Source organism: Leptonotus elevatus, chromosome 9 (genome assembly GCF_054856555.1).
Source record: "Leptonotus elevatus isolate MCC_2025b chromosome 9, RoL_Lele_1.0, whole genome shotgun sequence".
Classification (NCBI taxonomy): Eukaryota; Metazoa; Chordata; class Actinopteri; order Syngnathiformes; family Syngnathidae; genus Leptonotus; species Leptonotus elevatus.
In genome coordinates this window covers 21,358,751-21,384,977 of record NC_141247.1, presented here as the reverse complement: position 1 = coordinate 21,384,977, position 26,227 = coordinate 21,358,751, and the positions used below count along the sequence as shown (strand labels likewise).

Sequence of the window (26,227 nt, the reverse complement as noted above, 5' to 3'; positions counted from 1 at the left end):
CCAGTTCTTCTCTCACCCTCTTTGGAATCTGCTGGAAGTGTCCTCCCCCTCACTTGGGATTTTTGCCGAGTCAGATCTCCTCATTTACACGCCAGTGCACGTTTTATCAAGCAGGAAGATTGATTTGTCATCTTTTTTTTGTCCCTCAAAATTTTCTATGCATTCTTTCTGCCGGCCTGCAGGTTGATCAATGTTAACATTCTTCTTACTCTTCTGTTTTACTTCTTCTTTGTAAGTCACAGTGTACCGTCACTGGTGAGCTATTTTTTGTTGTTGTATAGTCATGCTGTCCTTGGGGCTAACTAGTACCCATTGATATCTTTATTTATTATATTTTTTAGGACAATTCACATTAATCAGAAGGCATCTCTTTCGTCTAACCTCCCGCGGTAGAGTGTGTTTGAATTTCCACTTGAGAAATCATAATGACTATGAGCATAATAAATTCAATTACAAACTAGACTAAGTACAATTTCTACAGAAATTGCGTGGGAATGGTGAAAGCTGAATGCTCATGGCTGAATGCTAAACGGAATGCTAATAGCTGAATGCTAAGCTGAGGTTGGAAAAATAAATGAATAAAAAGAACACTTGAACCGGGAGGCGTGAATTTTTGAAGCAAGTTGAAATTTATATGGAAAAGTGTTATCTGAAAGTACCCTCCGTTCACTTGAATGGAAAAGTGAAACAAATGATTTCCGAAGGAAAATGAAAAAAACACACTCAATAGCGCCACCTAGGCATACAGTACCTTCCATTCATTTAGATGGAAAAGTGGAACGAATGATATTCAGTTGAAAAATGCAACAACAAAAAATCACTCAATAGCGCCACCTAAGCGTGCAGTACCCTCCTTTCATTTAGATGGAAAAGAGGAACGAATTATATTCAATTGAAAAATGCAACAACAAAAAATATCACTCAATAGCGCCACCTAAGCATGCAGTACCCTCCATTCATTTAGATGGTAAACTGGAACTAATGATATCCAGTGGAAAATTGCAACAACAACAAAATGCTTCCTGCATTCCCACAATAAGTAAGAATAAGGAAGCCCAATAACATATGTGGAAATTAATGATTTAAATTAAACTCGTAAAGCAAGGTACGGCTGTCCTCGGTACATCGATTAGAAGACTAACCTAATGTGCCACATGCTGCGTCACAAAGTCTAAAAACAAATGGTAAATTTCCAAAACAGTAGCGTTTGGCCATTTTCTTTCTGTTGCCTTCAGCGTTCCCTCGTCTGATGATGCATTTTCCCTCCGCAGGAGCCCTGTCGTGGTGGGCCACGGTTGTTACTGTTTGGCTCTGTTTAGGTCCGTGCCGACAGTAGCTTACATCGTTCTGGTGACGGGCCTGCGCTACAATTTGTTCATCTGGAGCGTCTTCTCTCCCAAATTACTGTACGAGGCCATGCAGCTGCTGCTCACCGCCGGCATCTGTCTCATCTTCAACACCGTGGAGCAAAGCCGCACCTCCGCCGCAGCTTAGGCCGGCTTCTTGGCAAGTAAGAGAGTTTGCATAAGTCCGATTATTTATTGTCTTGAAGATTGTAAGATCTCAGGGAATCCCCGGAAAGGTTGCCAAGCTTTACAGGACAACATTTGATGTTTTTTGAAAGTTTGGCTCATTAGACCCAAAAGGGGGGTAGAGAAACGACACATATTATTTGAAGTTATTGTACAACATGATGATCTTCTTTTCTTTTTTTTTACTCAATTTATTATATTTTGCAATAAATATAATCAATAATTGTACATTTGACCTTATTGAGCAATTTTGAGGAAATTCACTGGTAACTAGCAAAGTCCAAAAGGTTCTAATCAACTATACATAATTTTTGATATGCCGGTATGGAGATAGGCTATGAATGAATCCTATTGTACTTTTTGTGATGATTTTTTTATTTATTCCAAATCCTTTAAATGCAACATCTTTCAGTTTTTTTTTGACAGTTGTGTGAATTTCTTTAGTTCTCAGGCCTGAACTACAAATACATATTGTACATGGACCAGTCACAATGTTATCACTACTTGCGCAATCTAATGAACAATTTGAACTAGACTAAGTGCAATTTCAATGTCTGTCCCATGGAAATTGAATGGGGTTAAAGTTGATATTTAACATTAAAATTGATTCAGACGATATACACCCTAGGAGGTGTGAATTTTTGAAGCCAGTTGAAATTTGAACAGTGTAAATCGGAAGTATTATGTGGAAGTTGTTACACGGCAAAAAAGTGTGGAGAATAAAAATCACAATAACATATAATAATTTCCAGCTTTGACTTTTAACATAAATCACACTGTTGTTCACACTAATCACACTATTGAGGATAGAAATTGCAGTTGGCTGCTATTAAAACTCTGTTCTGACCATCAAAGTATGATGTAATAGATTTGAATAGGTAAGAGCAGATTTTATGATAAGCCACAAAAATGTTTTGGTATTTGCAAACACAACCGTTAGAGGATTACACACCTACTGATATTGATTCCAACAAAATGAGTGAAAGATTGTGCAAGCTGACACCGCTGGGGGACAAAGATGAAGCGCATGTGCCGCCTCCGAACTTGTCACTCAGCTAAGATGAGTCTGGCTGCCTTGCAACACTTTCTCACCTGAGGCCAAGATTACTGACACCTCCCAAGTCGCCACCGGCGCTGGCTGCAAAATTCATACGCATGGAGCCACAGTGCTGGCTGTAAATTCAGATTTTTTTCCTTCTCTTGTTACAGCAACTGTAGTCAATGAAAAACGGAATTTCACTGATCATCTTAGAAGGCGAAGGGGAAATCATTTAAAATGTTATTTAATTTTACTGGTTGTAGCTTTCTGCGGAGTGAAACCCGTTTTGAACAAATGGTCCAAATGTTATGGCTTGTTCATGTATTTTGTTGTAACTATGCAACCTACTGTGTTTTTGTTGTTGTCATTTTTAAGTTCTGAATCAAATGTCTAATGAAATGTGGCAGGTGGCTGTTTATCAGAAATATATTTGAACAAATTGTTGCGTTATGTATGTTCTTGATCATATAATAAATGACCTTCCAGAAATTGAGACCATGTGACTGTTGTTGGCAACTCTCAACAAGAAAAAATTACCTAATGTCAATTTATTTCTATGTGCCTTGTCAGTGATTAGTAACCTAGTAAATTAAGCAACTGCAAAATAGCTCACAAATTTTCTTCCTGATTTATCAACTTCTTGTCCACTTTTCTATGGAGGATCAAAATTGCCAAAATTAAAAATAAATAAATGACAAAGTGAGAATAAAAACGGATATAAAAAAATAATTCAAAAATTAAAAATAAATAAATATATATAAATAAATATATATATATATATATATATATATATGTATAAATGGAAATAAAAACATACATATATACACACACACTTGCATTTAATTTTTTTAATATCCTTTTTTATTTTCACTTTTAGTCATTTATTTATTTTGAATTTTGGCATACTGCCAGGACGAAATGTTATTCAAATGAGGGGGAGTCCTAAGCGCAGCTTCAGAAAAACAGATGAGCTCTGATTGGTCGTTGCCTGAGCCCTGAGCAACTGTGATGTCATCTTCAGTCGACAGCAAGTGACAAAATGGCCGCCCCTTGAGATGGATCAAAACGGCTGAATTTTGCTTCAATGTGTCATGTCATGTTTAGACTAGTAAGGTCACATAAACATTATTGACAAGAAATGTTTAAGCTTGATGTCCACTTTAACTCTTTTGCTCCCAAAGAACATATTAAAAACGTTCTATTTTAAATAGTCATGGTCCCAAAAGCGTATTTATACGTTTTTTTTTTTTTTTTTTTTTATGCTGGAGCATACAAAAGGCTTTGATGTAGCCTCTGAACTGAAGAGAACGCTTAAAGCAATGATAATTATTATAAAAAACGGCCAGCAGGTGACAGCAGAGTATAAGATCAACCAGCAATAGAACACAATATTCTGTGGGCCTTGCAAAATCAGTCAAACTCCAGTAAAACAGCCGGGAGCGAAGGGGGTTGCTTCAGTGAAAATGGCTGCAAATGAATGAGATAAATGGCACCAAAGGAAAATACATTTTTATTGCTGGTATTCCTTTCAATATTTGTCACGTTTCTACCATGCTTCCCTTCCTATTCAGAGCCACTTTCCAAAACCGTTTAAGGAAAACAAAATGGAGTAGCTCTTTGACCGGGCTGCCTGCGGAGGTGTTAGCCTGCCAGCAGATAATGAAGTTTAATGACCTCTCACAGACCAGAATAATCACTCAGCCTCTCCGAGGAGTTTGCGAGGTGTTCCCTCTGCTTCTAACTGATGAACCTTTCTGCTTCTTTTTGCCACTCAAACCTGCTACATAATCACTGGACTACGGCCCGACCGATATGCTTTTTTTTTTGGGGCCGATACCAATTTTTGTCAGAAAAAAAATACAGATTACCAAATAATCTGCCGATTATTTAAAAATATATATAATGCATAAATGTATGTGTCAATAATAAAGCCATCCTTACTAGTTTACAACTGCTGCAAACCATTAACCTTTTCTTTTATATATTTTTATCTTGTGTTATTTTCACAAGTCTTGGGGTTTACCAGGCTAACCTGGGACCTCGAGGATTGTATTTCGTGCCATGTCATGTGGAAATGTGTCTTAAGACAACAACAACAAATCCTTGGATGTTTGCATCCAGTCTTGAATCCTTGAAATAGCAACTTTTAATACAACTTGAAAGGACAATGACAAAATAAAACAATAAGAAAGTGAAATAAGAATAGAATAAACTAAAATAATAGCAACTGAAAAAAACAATTACTGATTGTTCCTGTGCGTTTTGGCCTCTTGGGGGCAGTGTGGTGCCGTGCATCCATGTCGTACACAGTTAAAGTGAGTACGGAAGGAAGTTGCTATTGAATTCTATTAAAATCACTCGTTTTTCACAAATTGGGAACAATTTGTGCCTTTGCATAGTGTTATCTCATCTATGGGTATGTGTTACCACAATATTTGTAAGGGGATATTCGTTATTTTAAGAAAAAAACACTCCCGAAGTTGATGCGAACTTCCTGTTAGTATTTGAATGGCATCCTCCCATCACTTTTAGCATTAGCGCTAGGCTAGGGAAGTTTTAAAAACGAAGCATGTTTTGTACTTAAATATACAGTGGATGTAATTCTTAACGTTGTGTGTTTAGTTTTAAAATTAACTCCAACTGGGGTGTCATTAAACAGCTTAAAGGACGCTTAGGGACAACGGAATAACACATGTTACACACTTGCTAGGTGCTAATGCTACGCAAGCAAAATGGTGCATTCAGGGTACTTTCACAGCGTCGGAAACTTTGGCTTTCTTCGATAACGTTCTAAGGGAAAAATAATCGGCCAATTGTTTTGGCCATTGTTTGAAAGCCAATAATCGCCCAATTAATCAGTGGGCCCGTACACTGAACGTAAGCTCGAACCGAAGCCGCATTAGCCAATCGCCGGTTGTGAACGAGCAAGGCGAAAGTAGAGGCTGCATTTAAGTATCTGAAATGATTATCTCGTCTCAATTTACTCACAAATTTCCTTATTGACCATATGTCTGGAAGTGAAGTTGTGCAGAGTTGCGAGTTTTTTCCTGTGAGCCCGACCTTACCTCAGCCGCACTCTTGATGCTCCAGGAGTTGTCTGTTAAGTGGCGGATGGCGGCGAGCCAGAGAGGTTATTACAAGTTTCCAGCTGGCTCCACTGCACACGCTGCTGATGAGCGCCCAATTCACCGGTGGGGCCGCAAGACTGTGCCAGTGCTTCCCTCCTTCCTCCCCGCACTGCATCCTTGGCTCACGTTTCGTTCCAAGAAAGTGAATATTGTCTGCTTGCAAACTTGCTGCCTGCATACATTTATGTATACAGTATGTTATTTTGCAATGAAATCATGTGGTGATGGGTTCAAATTTAACTCGTGTTTTCACTACACTCTCAGGAAAAGGGGCTACATGTCTAGCTTTTAGACGGCGCAACATTCATTTGAGATGGCGTCAATTTGAAAGAAGTAGAATGAAAACAGGAGGAGCTAGAAATAACACTGTTCGCAGCTAGATGGCAGTATATCACCTTTTTAATTTCAAAGAAGAACATTGAGATGCATGATCAAGGTTATTTTAGTTAACAAAAACTAACGAAAAAAACTAAAGACTAAAATTCAAAAAACAATTTAGTAAACAAAATCAAATGAAAACGCTTTTTAAGAAACGAAAACTAACTGAAACTAAATTTTACGTGTACAAAACTAACTAAAACTATAATTATAGCGAAAATGTCCTGAGTTTTCATCTTTGGTAATTAATTTAATGCATGGGCCTTTTGGGGATTATTTTGAATGTGATTTTTAGTAGATTTATTTTTATATTAACCAGAATAAGGATGTTTGAAAGTGTGTCACACGTCATCTAGCAGCAGCCAATAGAAAAGCACCTTCAGATGACGTCACTCCTAGGCGACAATTCCGCTTGCCTGGTTTTCCCATTTAAGGTAAGAAATGCGTTACTTTTTTCATTTTACCATCGTGTTTTTTAAATATTGCGCACAAGTAATAACTTTTTAAAAAAAAACTAATACTGTAACTAAAACTAAGCATTGTTTTTAAATAACTAAAACTAATCAAAACTAACAGAGCCACCCTGAAAACTAAAACTAACTTAAAAAAACAAAAAGCATACTTAAAACAAAATCCAAACTAACTTCTAAAACTATAATAACCCTGGGCATGATCGATTTTTGTGGCATTTTTTGAGTCATTCAAGTTTACGGAGATTCTTTCAACAGGGAGCGATTCAACGGAACTGACCGGGATGTTTTTATGTCAACAATAAATTCTTACAGGACAAAAATGGACACCTGTAGTACTGTTTTTTCCTGACTGTGTGCTCTACTGCAGACAGCTGGTTTAAGTCTTCTAGAGGTAAAGTTAGGACAATACTCATAAATAATTTGGAAGCTGCTAGGCCTTGCATATAAGCCCACAGGACAGATGGACTCACAGCAATAGAAGTGATAAATGAAGCATTCCATTGTTGGTTGAGTATTCTGCGCGCGCGCACATACTTGAGTATGTTTGTGTAAAACCCCTCATTAGCTTGGAGAAGAGGTTAGTAAGGAGCAGGAAGTGAAAAATGAAACGCGCTGTCTTAGTAGCATCATGTATTTAAACTGTATTTTTATATTCCGAATTTTACTTGCAGGAGTGGTCTGGAACGTAATCCCTGATGTTCTCCATTTTGAGATTGAACCCTGTCTAGACCAATCTGAACCAGGTAAAATATTTTTGAAATACTAGACCTAGCCATATCTGTGTTCCCCGCTTTAGTGGTTCAATGCATAGCCTAAGTGCAAAATGGTTTTGAACCTCACTCAAAGCAACTCCCAAATCCAAAACGTCAGCGTTCCCCCAATAGATGCTTACTCATAAAAAATTAAAATAATAAAAATGCAGGTTGAAGCTTGTACATCAGCAATAAAATCCATTTTGATCAGCAATAGCCCATTGTTTGGCTTTTAAAAACCACTGAAGCTCTCTTCACGTTGCAGCAGTATGGCACACAAATGGATGCATGTCTGATGAAAGGCTTTTAGGGATATTGATTTTGGTTCCTCAAGTATAAGCCCCCCACCCCCCCACCCCACCCTCCTCGATAGACACTCAAAATATTGGCTCTGATCTAAGATCCAGTACAAGTGTTGTAACCAAAAATGTTGCCCTCGAGATAGGTTCGCTCAATTTTGAGAGTTATTAAATACCCATTTTTGTCAGCACTTCTCAGAATCATACAGAACAAATTCCTCCTCGGTGATAAACATTATATACATCTGAAAAGCGATAATCATGTCTCAGCACCGCATTTCGTGATTACACACAACGTGTCTCCCGGATCAACCCTCGGTGGCGCTCAACATATCGACATCCATCATTCTTCCCAATTTCTTGCAGCGCCAGCACTTGCGCGGAGACGCTCCTCAGACGCCTCAAAGCGAGGACGTCGGGAGATGCAAGTCAGCGATTTGCTACCTTGTGTGACCACAGCTAGAGGCTCATTACGCTAATGCGGCTCCACAATCCAAGTAAAGCTCCCTCACGCGGAGAATAGCCTCTCGGGCCCGGAGAACACTGATTTTATGATAATGGACTGCGAGTATGTGTGTGAGCGCTAACTTTTACAGTGAAATTCGCAACAAAATCTCAGCAGCTGCTCGGCTAAGTAATGACAAATTCACTTTATCAATCTTGTACTTTATCAATTGGTGCCCGGGAGGGTGTGTAGCGACGCTCAAGGACTACTTTAATTGTGTGCTCCAACTTTGTGCGGCCAAATTTGACTTCGCAAATAAAGCATGCTCACTCTCTTGGAGCTGGAAATAATAAATCGGTTGATCGAGTACGCTCAATATTCTCTTCTAGGCTTAAAGGCTCCCAATGAAATCACATTGGCACTGTATAACAGTTAATCTATAGCGCACAGTTGTCATAATTGCGTGCTGGAAATTCAGATAAAGGAAAGCAGTGTGTTGTATTTTGGAGGCAGAATTGGATCACATGAATATTTAAACGCAAATAGACGGGCTGTAGTGATGAAATTAAATCCAAACAACACATGTTGTTACATTCCTAACCACGCCATCTTTGCATGAAGTGATGAAGCCTGCTCGGATAAGAGGCAAAATGTTTCGAGGACATCTTGTTTGCCATTTATTCAATTAAGAGAATGAAAATGAAAATGTTTTTTTTAAAGACTTTTTGTTGAAAGTCAATAATAGTATTTTCCTTCTTTGTGGCCTGAAAAAAATATGAGTCTCATAAAGTGCCAGAACACATGAAAAATGAGCCCATTTTTCAAAATAAAATAGGCATGTGTTAATGAAATGGTGTAAATGTGAAAGAAGAAGAAGAAGAGTGAAAACAGGAAGTATTTCAAACTCAGCCTAGTTTTTGCTGTAGCTTACTTACTATGGAGGACCAAAACTACCAACATTCAAAATAGATGACTAAAAGTGAAAAGAAAAACTGATATAAAAAAATATAATTCCAAAATTAAATCCCCAAAAATAAATATAATTGGAAATAAAAACAACAACAAAAATATATACATAAATAAATACATTTGTATTTAATTAAAATTTAATTAAAAAATATATAAATGGAATAAAAAACAACAATATATATATTCGTACATAAATAAATACATTTGTATTTAATTTTTTAATTATTTTTTTATATTGGTTTTTATTTTCACTTTTAGTCCATAGTTTACAGGTTTCTGGAATACTTAGTAATCCTGCTTCTTCTTCTTTTTGCCTTCAGAAAACAAGTCCCGGAGCTTTATTTTATAATGTACTGTACGTTTTCGGGCACGATAAATGAAATCTGTTAGTTTGGCAAAAATACACTCTAAAAACAGTTGGGTCAAAAGTAACCCAATTATGGATTAAAAAATGGACCGATCCACTTTATGGGTCAATTTGACCCAACTTTATGGGTTGTTTTATACAAAATGACCCAATTTTTTGACCCAAGTAAAGGATCTGACCAATTTTTATGAGTTGTTTTACACTAAAAGACCCATTTCTTGACTCAAAGTTGGGTCAAATCGACCCAACTAGAGGATCCGTCCATTTTTGACCCTTAGTTGGATTATTTTTGACCCAACTGTTTTTAGAGTGTATGATTTGTTAGCAAGGGTAGTTCAAAACCTTTTTAAAAAATTAAGAAGTGTATTAAGAATTGCACTTATCAATAATGGATCAATATCAACAAAAACGGTGAACACAGGCGTCCCAAGTGAAAAGTTCCCGCTGACAGCTGCTCATTTGTGTGTCCTTTTGTTGCGAAAAGGGCCTAAACACACACTTGTCTTTTCCACGTTATCAGCATCTTCCGGCGTGCTTCCCCTGGATTCTCTCTCCAAGGAGCCCTTTTATCATCTGGTGAGTTGTTAAGACAATTCCTGAGGTGGAACTGTCTTTTTTTTTTTACAGTGAGAAGAACAGATGTTTCTTACATTTCTTTGTTGTATCCAGCATTCATCTGTCTAGCAAGCACGCCGTTGCACTGTTAAAGGATGAGTATTATGGCTTGTAAATTCCCTGTCAAAGCACCTAAAGAATTCTTAATTTTGAAAGAATCACAAGCCTTTGTATTGGACTTGAAGAATAGTTATAAGAAGTCTACACACCCCTTTTCAAATGCGTCAAGTCAAGATAAAGAGCGTAATTCGTTACTGGTCAGTCTACACGTCTGGGTGTTATTTTCACAATTATTTTTTTACTGTTTTGTATTTTACTTAAAGGGTAATTAATTATTGATTAATATTGTGATTGGGAAATATAAGTTGAGCGACACTCCAACCATTTTTATCTATCTCATGGGACGGCCATTTTGTCACTTGCTGTCGACTTAAAATGACATCACAGTTCCTCAGGGCTCAGTTAACGACCAATCACGGCTCACCTGTTTTCTGAAACTGGGCCGCGATTGGCCGTTACCACTAAGCAACTGTGATGTAATTTTCACTCGACAGCAACACGGTGCTGCCGGTTAGAAATCCAAAATTTTAAAAAGAAAGATCCCAATATTGTGTTTTGGCAAAGTTAAGCGTGCAAGACGTGAGGTTAAATACACTTTTTATTCACAAGTATAAATCTGAACAGCAAATATTCAAACACAAACTTTAGTTTTACTGCAAGCTGCTGTAACGTGCCCGCATTATGTCAGCCTGTTGCTCCTCATTAGTGCGACTGTAATGTTAACGGAAAGTGAAGCGGGCAGCTGGAAGAAAATGTCCCGCAGCGGTCGGCTATGTGTCGCGTGCCTCCGCGGGGAAGATGTCCTCATAAGCCGGCGGTAGTTCACTGGGGAGCGGGTATGAGAAGGGGAAGCAGTGGTTGAGTTCCGGGTCTGCGGGCGAGTACCCCGGCAGCTCGATGGACGGGTGCCCCCCGCGCTGGCCTTCCGCGCCGCTCTCGTCCAACACGTTCAAAACGGCTAAATTGATATAAGACACCGGCTGGAAGTCCGCCGAGGAGCAGTCCCGTTCCTCGTTGAAGATAATGGGCCCGGAGCTGTGCCTCTGAACCTGCCTGCTCCTGGAGAACTGCGCCGCTTTGTACCTCTGGATGAGCACCAGGTTGACGAGCCCCAGGAGGCACTCGAGCGTGCTGAGCACCGTGGAGATGACCAAACTCCTCTGGTACTCCCTCAGCTGCTCGCAGGCGCGGCTCACCTGGCCCGAGTGGACACAGTAGTGGGAATATTTCTTCTCCACCAGGGAAGCGGTGTCCCCGTCCACCACGGCTCCGGAGAAGGCGGTGAGGACCCCGAGCAGGAAGACCACAACCCCTAGGAGGACCAAATTCCGGCTGCGCGGCTTCCCCGTGCAGCAGAGCAGCGCGACGCCCAGGAGGACCTGGCCGCATCCGAGGAGCAGCCCGGAGTAAAACGCTCCGGCCGCGGCGCCGAGGTGGAAATGTTCTCTGACGCTGGAGCCCAGCGAGACGCATCTTAATCCGAGCACAAGTTCGCTGAGGGCGCACGCGAAGAGGAGGGTGCTGGACAGGACGGCGCACAGTCCTTTGCCACTCAACTTCATTATATTCCACCTGCGCTGCCGCTCTCGATCCCTCTCCGCCGGCAGCCGTCTTCATCCTCCGTCTGGTCCGGGAGCGCCCCGGTCGCCGGCGGTCATCGTCGGCCGGTTCTTGTCCTCGGCCGGTTCGGAGGCGGCGGCAGCGGCGGAGGTCCGCGCCGATGTGGCGTCTCTCTGCATTCCCGACGCTTTACGGGAATTGTTGAAATGTTAATTCATGCCAGGAAGGCATGCCCCGCTTTGCACTTAGCGCCCCGTCGATAATCCATTGGCGAGCATTGATCACGCTTATCCCCGCAAAGTTGAACCCTTTTGCTTCATCGGAGTGGTCTGGCTGCGGGGGTGCGGTGCGCGCGCGTGTGTGTGCGCGCGTGCATCAATTTTGCAAACCTGCCACAGGTCCAAAATTTCTCTGTTGAGTCTGTTTGGGTGGAGGTAAATAACGTGCTCGATTGAAATGTGTCATATGTTGCATTTTGTTATAATTGTGCAACAGTACCAACCCTCTACGTCACAGAAAGTATTCTTAATATGAAATATTATGTATAGAGTTGTGTTAAAAGCCTTAAAATAAATTTAGTTTTTATTGTCAAAGCACTCTCATACTGAAAATTGTCAAAATGTTGGACCAGACACAGAATCAAGCTCCTCCCGGGGCCACACACACAGATTTTTTTCTCCCATTTGTTCATAAAATTAATTTTATTCATAGAAAAAAAAGAAGAAGAAAAAAAAAGTTTATTTTTTGAATCCAGCAAAACAAATATTCAGGGTTTTTTAGGGAATGTTTTTTTTTTTTTTAGGTACAAGCCTTTATTCTGTGTGTGTGTGTGTTTGTTTTTTACCACTTTGCTATGACTTGCAAGGAAAATATTGAGACGCATACAAGCCCTTTATGGTGGCAGCACGGTGTTCCCTCACTTTTTGTGGGTGATCTGCCAAAGTAGAGGTCGTTTTTTTGTTTAATAATGTTAAAATTATTTGCCATTAAAAAGGTTTACTAAATGTTTGGATGGATAATTACTAATATATAATTACTAATTTTATTTATGCTTAAGGGAAAGTATGATCGCTAAACGTACTTCCGGTTTCGGTGAAGTACTTCCCGTTTGCGCGCGAAGCTTGTCCGCACTCAGCCGTATGGAAATGCAATCCACTGCCATCCTCGTTGAATTATCAAGCAGCAATGCCGTAAGTTTCGTTTTATTATACTTCATGCACGCGAGTGTGAATATTAATGCTTATTTTTGTTGAAATGCTGTTCTTTATAATCTGATGTACTTTAATTTCCAATGGCGCTACATTATATGTAGCGATTGACTTATGTTATGGATCCAAATAAAAATCTGCGATATAGCAAAGTAGCTCTATGCTTAACTCGGTCCTCAACAAGCAGCAGTGAGTCATCGTGAACAAATCTTAAAAATAAGCTTCAAGCTGCTTTATGCTACTGAGGGGTAACAAGTATAATACATGAATTATGTCTTTGTTTCTGCACTTATGCATCAAATGTCCAAAATGGTCAAAGTTCTTAGTCAGATGGATTCTGAGAGCGCTGTCCGTGGTGCTGAAATGCAAAGCCCGAATCCAAACTTGGCCCACGCGAATCCTTCCCATCCAAATTAGCCATCTTTGGCCTTATTAAAACAATTTGTGTGTGTAGGAGAAAGCCTCCCTGTGTGGAACAGATGTAAGTGAGGAGGATTCTCGTGTTATTACGAGGTAGATTATTGGCAGGAGGAGTTCCACTTTGTCCAGACCAATGTGCATGAGTCATCGCATTGCTGTGAGAATGAAATGATGATCATGCAGCCTTAAGTCGGTAAAAAAAAAAAGAGTGGGTGTGTTTGCTTGCCACTGGAGGTTACAGATGAAAAGTAAAAAAAAAAAATGGAAATACAGAGCAGGAGCCTATCACAGTTAGAGGCTGGGGACACCCTAGACAGATTGCGCGGCTGGTAATGGATCCTTATTTCATCACATTAGCTCCCAGTATTAAAAGAAAATTGACTTTTTAAATGCTTGTCGACAAACATTTGAGTCTGAGGGCCTGGCCGGCGTAAAATTGTCAGTCTGCCAGGTCCACCCATCTTGACGGAGACTTGTCTGCCAAGTTGGCAAACGAAAATTAAGATCTGCCCACATTTGTGTCACGCTGCAAATACGCTATAGAGCCCTCGAGTCTCCAGAAGTTTCTAAAAAGGCATCAAAAAGTCGTGAGCTTTGTTGCACGTCCTAGCTTTGCCCCCAGTCGTGTTTCTTTAAAAGGCTGAAAGTTTGATTTATTAGCTCAGCTGAGGTGTTCCTCAAGGATCAACCGTGAGTCCACTTTTGTTGTTGTTGTATTTTTATGAATCATCGCTGTATTTTCTCAGATTGCTCTGTTCAATTAGCTGCTAACAACTAATCCCAATTATTTTGGTAATAATTGAAATCACAATTATTCAAATGATTATTTTTTGATACAAAACAAGATACTGTTTAAACATTTAAAAATATTAAGACAAAGTTATTTGAAACGCTATCATGATGTAAGTTCCTTTTGGAGCAAACAAGATGTATTAAATTTGTCATTTTAAAATAAAAAAGGTGCAAATATATCAACTTAAACAACTCTGTAGTCTTTTATTTTTGTTTACGATTATGCTAATTTTGTAATTGTGGAGTGTAATAATTGAAATTGGATTTCGATTAATTGATTAATTAATTAATCCCTATTTTGAACCAGTCGAAGGTTTTATTCATAGCCTTAATTTGTAAGGCTATGAATAAATGGCAGGCTACTTCATTTATATAGCGCTTTTCCACCGAATTGTGATCTTGAATTTAATTTATTGTGTAGGCTTTGCTGCTTCTAGATATTAAGTGCCCACTTTTGTGCCCCGCTCAACTTTCCATGGCCGAGTGATCATTTGAATTTTGTAAAAATGGCTGTATTCAATCGTGTGGTAAATTGGATGAGTACAGCCTACCGTATGTCTTGTACAGTATGTCAGTATGAGGCCCGTTCACAGTCAGAAGACGGACGACTGTCCGGCGCAGTTCACAAGGCGGCAACAGGCCGTGACGAGTGTCGTGATGACCGCTCTAAAATCTTATTTTGAAGGTCATTCTGAGCATCGGTGCAACATTAGGTTGATTTTTGGTAACAACAAGCAGATTATTATTATTATTTTTTCTAACGCCAGGACAAAACAACATTGAATGTTGAAACACCCCCGGGCCGTCTAATGACAACAAGAGAAGTCAAGACTCATTAAATGATTACTTTTTGTCTGAACAGAACAGAACGTAATTTCTACTGAGATAATAATTAAATTATTGAAACAGTAATTACATCACAATCTTAATTATAAAAAATACCTTGTACAATGAGTCGACAATGTACTTCCTGACTTTCAGCGTAAAGGTCAAAAGACAAAAATGTAAAATAGAAGTGACATCCCCCCCCCTCCCTCTTTCAAGGAGACTCGAATCCCAAAAAGATTTCAGGCTTGAGCAGTGTTGGGTCACTTGACATCACTATCGTTTCATTCAATTACGCTGAGAAATATTGAAGCCAATTATAAGTCAAGCATTGACAGGCGGGTCTGGGGAAGCAGACGATGCAGAAACAAGATTAATATCGAAAGTGCGTTTCTCCCCATCCAGTGCCGTCACCGCCATTGTTCAGCTACGCCTTTAAGAGGATGAATTGATGTCATAGCGCCGAAGTATGTGTCAGGGATCATAATGGCAACCAAATATAAACCATGGCTGCAAATCTCAAACATAATAAAAAAAAGCAGATTTTCTGATCAATTTTGACAATTCATTACAATGTGAGGGTTATTTGTTTTATTTATAATTTGTTACAGTACATCACAGTATTTCAATTATACAGCAACCCTTCCATGTTCAACCACCGGGGAGCGCTGTAAGCACACTGTGCTTTAATTTCTAGCTGCTTTATTTTGCACCTAATACTTTTAAGTAAGCAGCAGTTCTCTCGTTTGGATGGGAAGATGATTTTTTTGGCATGGCAGCACACCATCTGGTAATTCTATGTAATTGCTGACTATGTGTACAAAAACGCCAAGAACCAGGAGTGCTAGCAGGCAGAAGTGGCGTATTTGGTTGAAAGAGGGGGGGGGTCATGTTATGAGGCAAACAAATGGATGAAGCCATGTGAATCGATTTACGACCTCCCAGCGTGTGAGGCATGTTGCTGAGTGCTAATGCGTGTGTTTGTGGGCGCTGTTTTTGCCGCGGGAGCACAATTTAAGAGGACCGAGCAGAACAAACTGCCTTACTTTATTATTACTGAACCTTCAAAAAAATGGAAAGGGGTGAGACAATGAAGGATTTCAGTGACAAGTCACTTGAACAGAACTGAAATGTCTTTTGCTGTAATTCTATCATGGCTTTGAAGGATTTGACACATTTTCTGCGCTGTATCTGATATTTCTCATTCCTTTCCTACGGAAGAGGATTAGGGTGAAGACAGCTCACTTTATTCTCAGAATTCCCACTTTACTTTAAAGTCAGAATTCTGACTTTAATCTCAAAATTCTGACTTAAAAAGTGAGAATTCTGACTTTATTCTCAGAATTCAGAGAATAAAGTTAAGACTTCTCACTTTAAAGTGAGAATTCTCACTTAAGACTTCTCACTTTAAAGTCAGAATTCAGAGAATAAAGTGAGAATCCAGCCAACCTCCTTTTTTCCTCTGCCTTTACCGGCCCTAATCTTCTTCCGTACTTTCCCTCCTTGACCAACTGTAGCAAGCATAAAAATAAAAATAAACTGCAATACATACAAACGGTAAAGTACAGTAACAACAGAAAAAGACGAGTGCGAGTGGCGTGGGACTTGCGCATCTAGATTATCTCCTGCTGCTCGGCCGTCGGGGACGGAAGTTCGGCGTCGACTGGCTCACTCGATCCGTATTTGTTCTTTAAAGAACGTCCCAAAAACAGCCAATACTCCTTGCGGATGCTATCCTTTTCCTCGGCTAAAAGTTGACAAATCTTGGAAGAGAAAAAGCAAATAGAGGTGTCAGACTCTTCTTTTTTTTTTTTTTATCATTAACAATTCTTGTTGGTCAACAGTTATGTTTTTGACAATAACTCAAAGAATACAGTGCAACTTATACACAAACAAATCCAGCTTTTTGTCAGGAGCCATTTATCTAATATACAATGGAAAAGGACATGATCAGACATTACAGCCAGGTAAAACAACAACAACAAAAACTACTAAGTACTACTCTGTTGTATGGTGTTCCACAGGGTTCAATTTTGGGGCCCGTGCTGTTTTCATTGTATTTACTGCCCCTGGGTTCCATCTCAAGAAAACATGGTAGTTCTTTTCACTGCTATGTGAATGACAATCATATCCATGTCCCACTGAGCAAAAAGGCAGGGTTTTTTTTTCAATAAAACAAACAAATAGAAGTCCAATTTATTAATTAAATTTTTAGACCTTTTTCCGAGGTTGACAACCAAATCCAGCAATTGCAAAGTAATTCTAGACACTTTAGTCACTTACCTCTAGAGCTCTTTTTAAAGTTTCCACTCGGTCGTTTTGCGATTTTCCTTTTTGACTGCTGTTCTCCAAAGCATCCTCGTAACAATCGAAGAGAAACGCCAGAAGGTAAGAGGAACAGCGAGTCTCCTTTAGCTCCAGAACTTTCTCCAGCAGCCCGGGCTGAGACGACAAACCTCTGTCTTGAAGCATCCTGGGACGGAGGTTTCACTATTAATGTTTCCATTTCTAATTACATACTACAATCCAACATCATTTCCTTAAGGCACGCTCAGACATATTGTGAACCAGTCACGTAAATTAATTATATTTTTTAAATGCTGTTTTGGGAAAATGTCTTACCCTTTCAAATAGTTCCAAGAACTTTCATTGTGGGGGGCCTTTCTGATCTGGGTCAGACAGTATCTTACATGAAAATGCAAATAAAAGGAAGATGAAATCATAGGTTGTAACAAATTGAATATGCAATCATTTTTAAAACATCAGCTCATTAACAAAGTCACGTTTACCATCCGAGATTTATGCCTTTTGATTTTCATGGTCTTCCAAGTTGAGAGTAAACGTGATCAGAAGAAGCTTGCCACACTTACTCAATTTCTCTCTGAAGTATGGCTTGATCCGAGAAGCCTGTCGTGTGCGAAATGACAAAATGTCTCTGGTTCCAGGCAGAATTATTCCTCACATCTTCATCCAAGAGATTCTCCACAAATTCCAGTTCATTGTCCCATATTTTGTACTCCTGACAGTTTGATGAGTGGTAGGGGGGGGGGGGGAGGTAAGAGCAATCATTTTGGTACTTTGGTATGCTCAGATTGAAAACAGGACTCTTCCAAATGTAGATGATAATAATCAGATACAGTTGATATAAAAAGTCTGCACACCCCTTCCTTCGTATGCCAGGCTTTTATGATATAAAATGAAGACCAATATTTAAAAACTGAATTCACTCAGGTAGAAGGATTTATGCGATGTGTACAAAAACTTCTGCAAAGTAGTTGCACCACCAACCTGGATGACCCACTGTCGGTGCTGCCAGGCATGGTAGTTCTTTGCGTCTTGGCTTAGGATGTCTGCAATGAACTCCAACTCCTCTGAGGGATCATTCAACCACTCAACCACAATACGTCTGTGATGCCTGGAAGACACGGTGCAATATTTTCACTCAAAACAAAACCGTATCAGAAATACCACATTCCTCTCTCTCTTTGAGAAAAGTAACTTGGTGTGGCGTCAAACCTGCTATTGTTCGTCAAAAGTATTGTTTGTTTACATGCACTCACCAGACTTGGTAGTTTTTAGGTTGATCTTCAATGATGGCCGTGATGTACCTCATTTCTTCCCTCAGGTCCTTTGACAAGGCTTGTAGTAATACTCGCCTGTAGTGCCTGCATGTTCCCACACAACACGCCGCCATTATCCACATGCTTACAGTAACTTGCAAATATGTCCTTAAAGGGGAGTGTTATAAATATAAAACTCAAATCTAAATCATAACAGCGCTCTCACCACACTGTGTAATTTGCAGCATTCAGCTCAATCGCATCTGCAGTCAAGGCAAAAGCCCGTTCGCTCTTTTCATCATTCTTCAGCAAAGCACGGAAATAGTCAAAAACATCAGAGACTGTTGAGAAACAAATAGTTTAAAATGTTGGACACATAAACAAAAGGGAGCATAGGTTTAAATGTTTTTTTTTTTCTTCATTTAAATAAATAAATAAATAAAAGTCATTTAGAAACTGCATTTTGAGGTATTTGAATGTTATACTTAAAAATAGACGAGGAAATGTGGCAACTGTGGTAACTTAGTGCCTTGTTGCACACGGCATTTCTGTCAGCCACTGAAAGAGCCATGTGTACCAAACTTACACTTTTCGGAATAAGCAATTTTGACAACAGGGTTTGGCCCATCATCCTGAGGAACAGGCTCCAAGTCAGCCCATTCTTTCCTGTCTCTGAAACACACAACATGAACCTTTCCAGTTGACGTAAAATATTAATGACAACAATAATACAATCTGCTTTCACATGAGATTTGGACACGAATTATGACAACTGAAAGTGGAACTTCTTTAGAAGGTGATTTGATGTTAAGAATACAAAATTGTAAATATCGTACGGCTGCTCAGTGACCGTGGTTTAGAACCTTAATGTTTTTCCATTCACACAGAAGTACCGGTAGACACAGTGGATGTTCCATTTAGTTGAGCGCTAGCTAGTTAGACACAACTACGTAAGTACAAGTGTAACTGAACAATACCTGTAAAAGATATATCGATGAATGTCAAAGTCATCGTCGACGTGATCTCCCGCCTCTATATTAAACTCGTTATCTTCTGTAAATGTCGCAGAATCGTTGGAAATATCCTCAATACCCGACATTGCTAACTTGCTAGCTTGTCAAGCACACAGTGCTGCGTGAAGGCAACAACGCAATTTCCGGTTTGACTGAAAGATGCATTTAGGTTAAGTGGGACATCTTGGTACAGTAGATTAGAAAAACGCGGTTACGTTGAATAGTCATTTATCGATATTAAATTATATGTTTACGTACAATAATTGAACACCCCACTGACGATACTACGAAAATAAATGTCCGTTACAGTATTAAGTAATTCCAGTAACTTGTTTGTACTTACAGGACTTGAACACCCCACGTAAAAAAACAACCCACAATTATTGACACTGATTCCAAGTTTAAATGACACTCACTTAGGACAAAATACAGACTATACTTGTTTTTAACTATGTTGTATATTTACTAGAATGTTGGAAAGTACAAAATAAACATTTATATATCAATAACAATTAATTGCCAGTGCCTCAATTCCCATGATCTGCAGTGTACCGTCCTGATAATCCGGTTGTTGGCGCAAGTGTTGTGAAATAAATAAATTCCACCAAAGGCAAGGTCAAACTGAACTTTATTTGTAATTGACGACTCTGGACATTATAAAAATAAATAGATGATTCACAGTCAAGTCAGTGGATCATAATACAAAGTGTTATCAAAATTATGCATCAGCAAGAATGAAGAATTGAACACATGCATTATTCATCTTTCCACCAACTTATACTGTATATGGCGAGAACACTCCTTGACCTGTTTAGCAAGTCTGTTTCCCAACACCACCACCAGCTGATTGAATATAAAATCATCTATCAAACTTAGACAGATACATTGGATGATTCTTTCTGTTGGGAACGCTGACATGACCCAAAGTGTTTAGTGACCGTCTCCTTGATTCAATCCATATTTTTCAATATAGCGTCTGGAAAAGACAAAAAAAAAAAAAAAAAACTTTAATAGGGGTGTAGCTTGAAGTAATCATCACTGTATGACACAATATTGCTGAGAAGAAGAAAATCAAACCTTCTTGCAAAATTATACAGCGCCTCTTTCCTCTCTTGAAGGGACAAATGCCTGTCAGCTGGTGATTTCCCAAAAGATGTTGCAGCAGGCTGTGGAGAAGACAACATGGAATTACATTGCATTGAAAGACAAATTGATAAAAAAAAAAAAACTTGATTGAAATTCCCAATGTCAATGATAAAACCTTTAAGGTCTGAGCAGAATTGGAAGAGTAAGTGCTGTTCCCCGGAGAAGCCCCAAACGGCGAGGTCTCAACATCTTCCGGTGAAGACTCCTCCTTGTTTTCCAGCAGGTTTGTTATTGTGACGTTAACACAATTGGTTTTTGCTGCAAGATAACCAAAAGGCGACTTTCAGATTTACTTGAAGGAACAGAGAGAGAGATCATATCCGACGTTTTATTTTCGCAGGCCAACTCGACTGTCATCTGCTCACTTTGTTGATTGCAACACATTTCCTAAAGGTTTGAACTAAAGTGAACTCGGGATACAGTCCAGACCCAACTTTGGTAAGTGAAAATCTGTAATATACAGAAACCTTTTATAGCTTTATTCCTCCCACACATGTCAGGCGATTAAAATTGTTTTAATCGTAATTAATCACATGACTTCAATAGTTAACTCGCGATTAATCGCAAATTTTTATATCTGTTCTAAATGTACGATAAAAATGTTCATACTCTTGTTAACATAAAAGTTGAAGAAAAATGTTAAATAGAAATGTGGCTGCATCTTTTATTCATTGATACAGTAATTTCATAATTCATCAAATTTGAGTTAAAATTTAAAAAAAAAAAACAAGTGTGATATTGATTTGTGTTGGTCATCTTTTTTGCCACTACATGGCATAATTGCATTTGTAAAACGGTGACAACTCAGCGCATTTTTCTTTTCATATTAAGAGCTATCTAATATTTAACATTAACTTGTGAAATTCTGCGATAATTTTTTTTTTTATCACAATTAATCACATGACTTCAATAGTTAACTCACAGTTAATTGCAAATTTTACATCTGTTCTAAATGTACAATAAAATATTTTTTGCTAAGCTTTTATACTCAACACAAGGGACATTTTTTAAACTAATAGAAATGTGGCTACATCTTTTAGTCATTGATAAAGTAATTTCATAATTCATCAAACTAAGTTAAAATTAAAAAGATGAACTGTACTGTAAAAATCAAGTATGATATCGATTTGTGTTGACATAATTTTTCTGCCACTAGATGGCATAATTGCATTTGTAAGACGGTGACAGCTCAGCGCATTTTTATTTTACGTATTAAGAGCTATCTAATCTTCAACATGAAGTAACTTGTGAAATCCTGCACATTTTTAAAACGGTAAAATACAATTTGACCCCAGTCTCCACAAGTATATGCATTATTATTAAATTCATTACTGCTAAATATTGACGTGGGCGTGTCTGCTGCGTTGTCCCCCCCCCCCCCCCCCCCCCAGTACAGGCTTTCCGAGTAAGGGGCAATCATTAATCGCGCGTTAAAAGCAACTTTAAATTAACACACTAATTTTGACACACCTAATGAAAACACAATTTTAGCATATGACGCTGAAACAGATCAATGCGATTTACTTCTGAAACAAGATTCAAGGAGGACGCGGCAAGTGAAAGCCGTCATACCCAAGTCATTTGTGATGACATTCAGAGGGATGTGAGGCAGAACATCCTTCACCTGCTGGGCCATTTGAGCTATCCGACGTTCATCTGTTCCCAAACCTTGCACCATGAAGCCCAGGCCAATAGAGCCAGGTCTTATGCCTAGCGACAAACACATGCATCAAAACACAAACTCAAAAACGGCAGCCGTGTGATCAATTTGCTTACTTGTTGATGTCTGCGGGAGGGCACGTCGTTTCCGTTTGATGTGCTCGGCTTTGTCGGCCTTAGTGAGCTTTGTTGAGACCAAGCCAAGTTCGCAGGCCAGCAACTGCAAGGTGGAAATCCCACAGACCAGCGAGTGATTCCCTTGCTTGCACTTACAAACGCAGTAGCTAGCTAGCCAAAGCACAGCGGAAACGCGGCAATGCTAACACAGCGGGAAACGCGGCAATGCAGAGTTAGCACATTTCTTTTCAACTGGCTTCATTTTACCTCCTGGACTTTGTTGGCAAACTCCTGTGAGGACTCGCCGTCCTCTCGCGAAACTGGTGGCAACCAACTGAAGGCAGAAGGGGGGCGTTTAAACAATAATGACGCACCGGGAAAAAATATCATATATTGTGGTCATCGTTTTGGCTGAATGAGCTGAGCGCTATAAAATTTCACCATAAAGAAAAATACGTACTGTACGTGTTTTGACGGTTTAACCAAGATGCAAGAGATTATGATACAAGATATTTAGTACCTTACATGATACACTGTAAATGGAGAAAAAAATGTCCATAACAGCTCTGTCAACCAACTGGTCTCAGGCGTGCTCTGAAGACAAAAAAAATAATCAATCAATCAATTTATTATTTAGTTAAATGACAGAATAGTTAAGCAGTAGCTGACAAACAAACAATACAAATAAAATGTCTGTATTGTCACCTTATTCATTCATTTCCTCCCCAAAAACGTATAAATACGTTCTATTTTCAATATTACCATGCTCCCCCAAAAGACGTATTTACATGTTTTTTTTTTAATGCTATAGCATACAGAAGGCTTTGGTGCAGCCTCTGAACTGAAGAGAATGCTTGAAGCAATGGTAGTTATTACAAAAATGGTCAGCAGGTGGCAGCAGAGTATAAGAGATCAACCAGTTGCAAAAAGCTCTTTCCCCACTGTTCTAAACAGATTTGTGAATAATGATGAAAATTGGCTATATTCTAATGCTAATAGCTGCAAAATGGAAACATAGAAATATACTTTTTTTCCTGATGAAAGAGGAGACTCTTTTGGTAGGTTCCACATTTTTATAGCAATAGAACACAATATTCTTTGGGCCTTGCAAAATCAGTCAAAATCCAGTAAAACAGCCGGGAGCGAAGGGGGTTGCTTCAGTGAAAATGGCTGTGAGTGAATGTGTTACCAAAATAATTACCAATGTCATTTTTGTTTTTCGTTTTGTTTTTGTGCTTCAAACATCTTCTCAAGATGCAGGCCAGTGGCCACCCTAAGATGAAATGTGTTATTTAAACAGATCATTCAATTCTACCTCTGAAATGAAAGTATTAATATATATGTAATATAATCAATATTTATTTGTTTCAGTTTTTCATGTTTACTGAAACAAACCAAAACAATGACTGAGGCCATTATTTTAAGAAGGTGACAATACACAATATTTATGCACGCTTAATATAAATGTAAAAAAAAAAGAAAGAAAGAATATTATATTACCAAAGAAATCATAGGTCTTGCAACCCTCAAGGCCACAGGTTGAATGGAGTCTGTCAGTGAAAAGGGCCAAGAACTGAGAAGAGGAAAAAAATTGAGATGAGTTCAAATCCGAAGACAATGGGGCCTTCAAGCGGCTGCACTGACCTGAACTTTAGCAGGCCGGCGCGTCCATTTGTGGTGTCTTCTTCGGGCAGAAGCAGCAATGGCGAGGCACCTTCGGTGGAGCAGTACCTCTGAAGAGACTCTCCTATCGCTCCCCTGACGAGCGCCGAGTGGAGCTCCATGAAGCCTCTGGCCCAACACACAAAACCTGTGGAGCCCTCAAACTGGGGCTAATGAGAAAAGGACACAGAATGCTCAGTATATATATATATATATATATATATATATATATATCACATTTTTCCTATATATATATATATATATATATATATATATATATATATATATATATATATATATATATATATAGGAAAAATGTGACGACAACAATCAATCAGGAAATTGAAAAATACAGGAAAAAAAATATTGGAGTACAAACTAACAAAGAAAGACCGACTCACGGTGCAGCAGGGGGTCAGGAGGTTGATTATGTTGTGATCGAACTCTGTCACATGATTGCATATGTAAAGTTTGGTATTTTTGTCTCTGGATCGAGGATTTTGCTGCCTGACGTGCATTCCCAAGACTGAGCACATAACCCGCACAATGAATCTGTTAGGACGGAGAAAAGAGAAAAGGTGAATGCTCGAAAACAAACGATAACAGATTTAACGGCAAAATCCGGGTCATTAGCTGCTCGACGACAGACGATTAACAGCTAATAACCTCAGCAACCTTTGGCATTAGAAACAAAATCATTTTAATGAGCATGAGGAAGTACACGCACATTACTGTGCCAACGTTTAGAACAATCACGTTTTTCTATGCGAGAAAGTAGAACGCAGAGAACGCACAACCCACCTTCTTAGAAAACTTTCAGGTAGTGCACAGCTGACCAAGAATACATGGAGACCAATAAAAATCCGTAATAACATCAAACAAACGCCAAATGGAAAGTAAATCACCAACAGCAGGAAGACGAGCGTGTCTTTGGGTAACCTGTGCAAAATAAATGAGAGCAATAAAGAAGACAACATGAGAAATGGCATAAAATGTTCAACAACGGGATCGATCTGCTCCTGTTAATTAGATGTAGTTGAAATTTGGGTAGGCGGTGAGCTGTCACTTCAACCAGTTATCAGCTTTTACTTTCGACACGTAGCGATACGTGTCGAAAGTGTTGTAGCAAGACGGACAACCATTCGTATCGAAGCATTAGCTCACTTTGGCATGAGATCTCGCTAATAGATTTGGAGTCTATTGAGCAAAGATGACATCACCGCAAATGTAATTAACGATACTCTGGCCATATATGTTTAATATTTGCGGTGTAATGTGGTAGCTAGCGTTACATAAATGATCGATACATTTCAATGACTTACCGGTTAAAGTCGATCATGTCTTCAATAACAGGAGTTTCCATGTCTGTCGAGTTAAATGTTAACTCAAGAGGACAATGCTATAAAAACAACAACCAGATCACTCGCCCTAAAAATAAATCGGTCATCACGTTTAGAGCAGCAAACGTGTCATTCTTGGGCACGCAGGAAGTAAACCTCTGTGAAAGTTATTGATTACGTGAGGGTATGACGAAATTCGGACTGAAACCTTTTTATAAAACCCCGAGTGCAAGTTTACGAGTCAGCTGAAAAATCGGTTCTGTTAGCAATGCTAGGGAACATTCACACCAATAACCTGAACCAGATCACTTCCGGGCTAAATTTTCCAAAATAAAAGTATCATCCAGGAAGAAGAAAAAACGTTAACTGGGGATTTTAGACACATTTTAATGACTAGTAATGACAATGACTAAAGGTAGTAATCTATTGACATTAATCAGCATTATTAAATAATTATAATTAAACTTGATTCATTTGATAACGTTTAAAGTAAATTATTCGGGCTGTTTGTGTTCCATACCTACTTGGGACAAGAGGACACTATGCGGTAGTTGTAATTTGTTTAGGGAAAAATATCTAATTGCTAATGAGTTGGCATGTTGACACCTAGAATAACTTTGTTAAGAGTTATTTTATGTAATTCATCATAACCTTAAAAATTTGCAGAATTGTGTTATACATAACATTAACATGTAAGACATTTGAAGTTGAAATGCTAAATAAGCGTGTGTTTGTGTCAAAGCGTGCGTGTGGCAAGAATGCAATGTATACATTATTATTATTATTATTATTATTATTATTATCAATATTATGCACCCGTTGAAGAATACTTTCGTCATTTTCATGAAACGTAACGTTACGTGCGTAT

The 26,227-nt window shown here is 38.9% G+C and overlaps 4 protein-coding genes across 5 annotated transcripts in view; 1 reads left to right on the top strand and 3 right to left on the bottom strand.

The window, feature by feature from the left end:
- pigg (phosphatidylinositol glycan anchor biosynthesis class G (EMM blood group)) overlaps window positions 1-3,064 on the top strand; it is a 32,754-nt gene extending 29,690 nt beyond the window's left edge. For both annotated transcript variants that reach the window (XM_086085790.1, XM_086085791.1), the window contains one exon: window positions 1,272-3,064. In XM_086085790.1, coding sequence (XP_085941916.1) covers window positions 1,272-1,494 — 223 coding nt within the window. In that variant the 3' untranslated portion in view covers window positions 1,495-3,064. The remainder of the gene's footprint in view (window positions 1-1,271) is intronic.
- A 7,583-nt stretch (window positions 3,065-10,647) lies between these two features.
- On the bottom strand, window positions 10,648-12,145 carry tmem271 (transmembrane protein 271). The gene has a single exon (XM_086084142.1). It carries the CDS (start codon window positions 11,617-11,619, stop codon window positions 10,828-10,830), a length of 792 nt encoding a protein of 263 aa, XP_085940268.1. The 5' UTR covers window positions 11,620-12,145; the 3' UTR covers window positions 10,648-10,827.
- A 3,272-nt stretch (window positions 12,146-15,417) lies between these two features.
- Window positions 15,418-19,587, bottom strand: fnta (farnesyltransferase, CAAX box, subunit alpha). The gene is made up of 9 exons (XM_086084048.1): window positions 19,400-19,587; window positions 19,009-19,094; window positions 18,649-18,763; window positions 18,423-18,527; window positions 18,151-18,277; window positions 17,733-17,881; window positions 17,485-17,547; window positions 17,146-17,335; window positions 15,418-16,625 (listed from the first exon to the last, which is right to left on the bottom strand). Exons 1-9 carry the CDS (start codon window positions 19,519-19,521, stop codon window positions 16,476-16,478), a joined length of 1,107 nt encoding a protein of 368 aa, XP_085940174.1. The 5' UTR covers window positions 19,522-19,587; the 3' UTR covers window positions 15,418-16,475.
- Window positions 19,588-20,046: 459 nt separating this feature from the next.
- aup1 (AUP1 lipid droplet regulating VLDL assembly factor) lies at window positions 20,047-25,669 on the bottom strand. The gene is made up of 12 exons (XM_086085843.1): window positions 25,342-25,669; window positions 24,821-24,958; window positions 24,421-24,571; window positions 24,002-24,189; window positions 23,858-23,930; window positions 22,878-22,951; window positions 22,625-22,691; window positions 22,358-22,460; window positions 22,154-22,291; window positions 20,697-20,839; window positions 20,513-20,601; window positions 20,047-20,411 (listed from the first exon to the last, which is right to left on the bottom strand). The coding sequence occupies exons 1-12, from the start codon at window positions 25,380-25,382 to the stop codon at window positions 20,366-20,368; spliced, it is 1,251 nt and encodes a 416-aa protein (XP_085941969.1). The 5' UTR covers window positions 25,383-25,669; the 3' UTR covers window positions 20,047-20,365.
- Between the last annotated feature and the right edge of the window lie 558 nt (window positions 25,670-26,227).

Excerpts from the sequence above, each read along its gene's own strand:
- aup1 (XM_086085843.1), bottom strand. The coding sequence starts at position 25,382 with ATGGAAACTCCTGTTATTGAAGACATGATCGACTTTAACCG. Across the intron at positions 24,959-25,341 it reads GACATGATCGACTTTAACCG|GTTACCCAAAGACACGCTCG; the intron begins GTAAGTCATTGA and ends TATTTTGCACAG. Across the intron at positions 22,952-23,857 it reads CAAGACCTATGATTTCTTTG|AGCACGCCTGAGACCAGTTG; the intron begins GTAATATAATAT and ends TTTTGTCTTCAG.
- fnta (XM_086084048.1), bottom strand. The coding sequence starts at position 19,521 with ATGTCGGGTATTGAGGATATTTCCAACGATTCTGCGACATTTACAGAA. Across the intron at positions 19,095-19,399 it reads CATCGATATATCTTTTACAG|AGACAGGAAAGAATGGGCTG; the intron begins GTATTGTTCAGT and ends TGTGTGTTTCAG. Across the intron at positions 17,882-18,150 it reads ACCGACAGTGGGTCATCCAG|GAGTACAAAATATGGGACAA; the intron begins GTTGGTGGTGCA and ends TCAAACTGTCAG.
- tmem271 (XM_086084142.1), bottom strand. The coding sequence starts at position 11,619 with ATGAAGTTGAGTGGCAAAGGACTGTGCGCCGTCCTGTCCAGCACCCTC.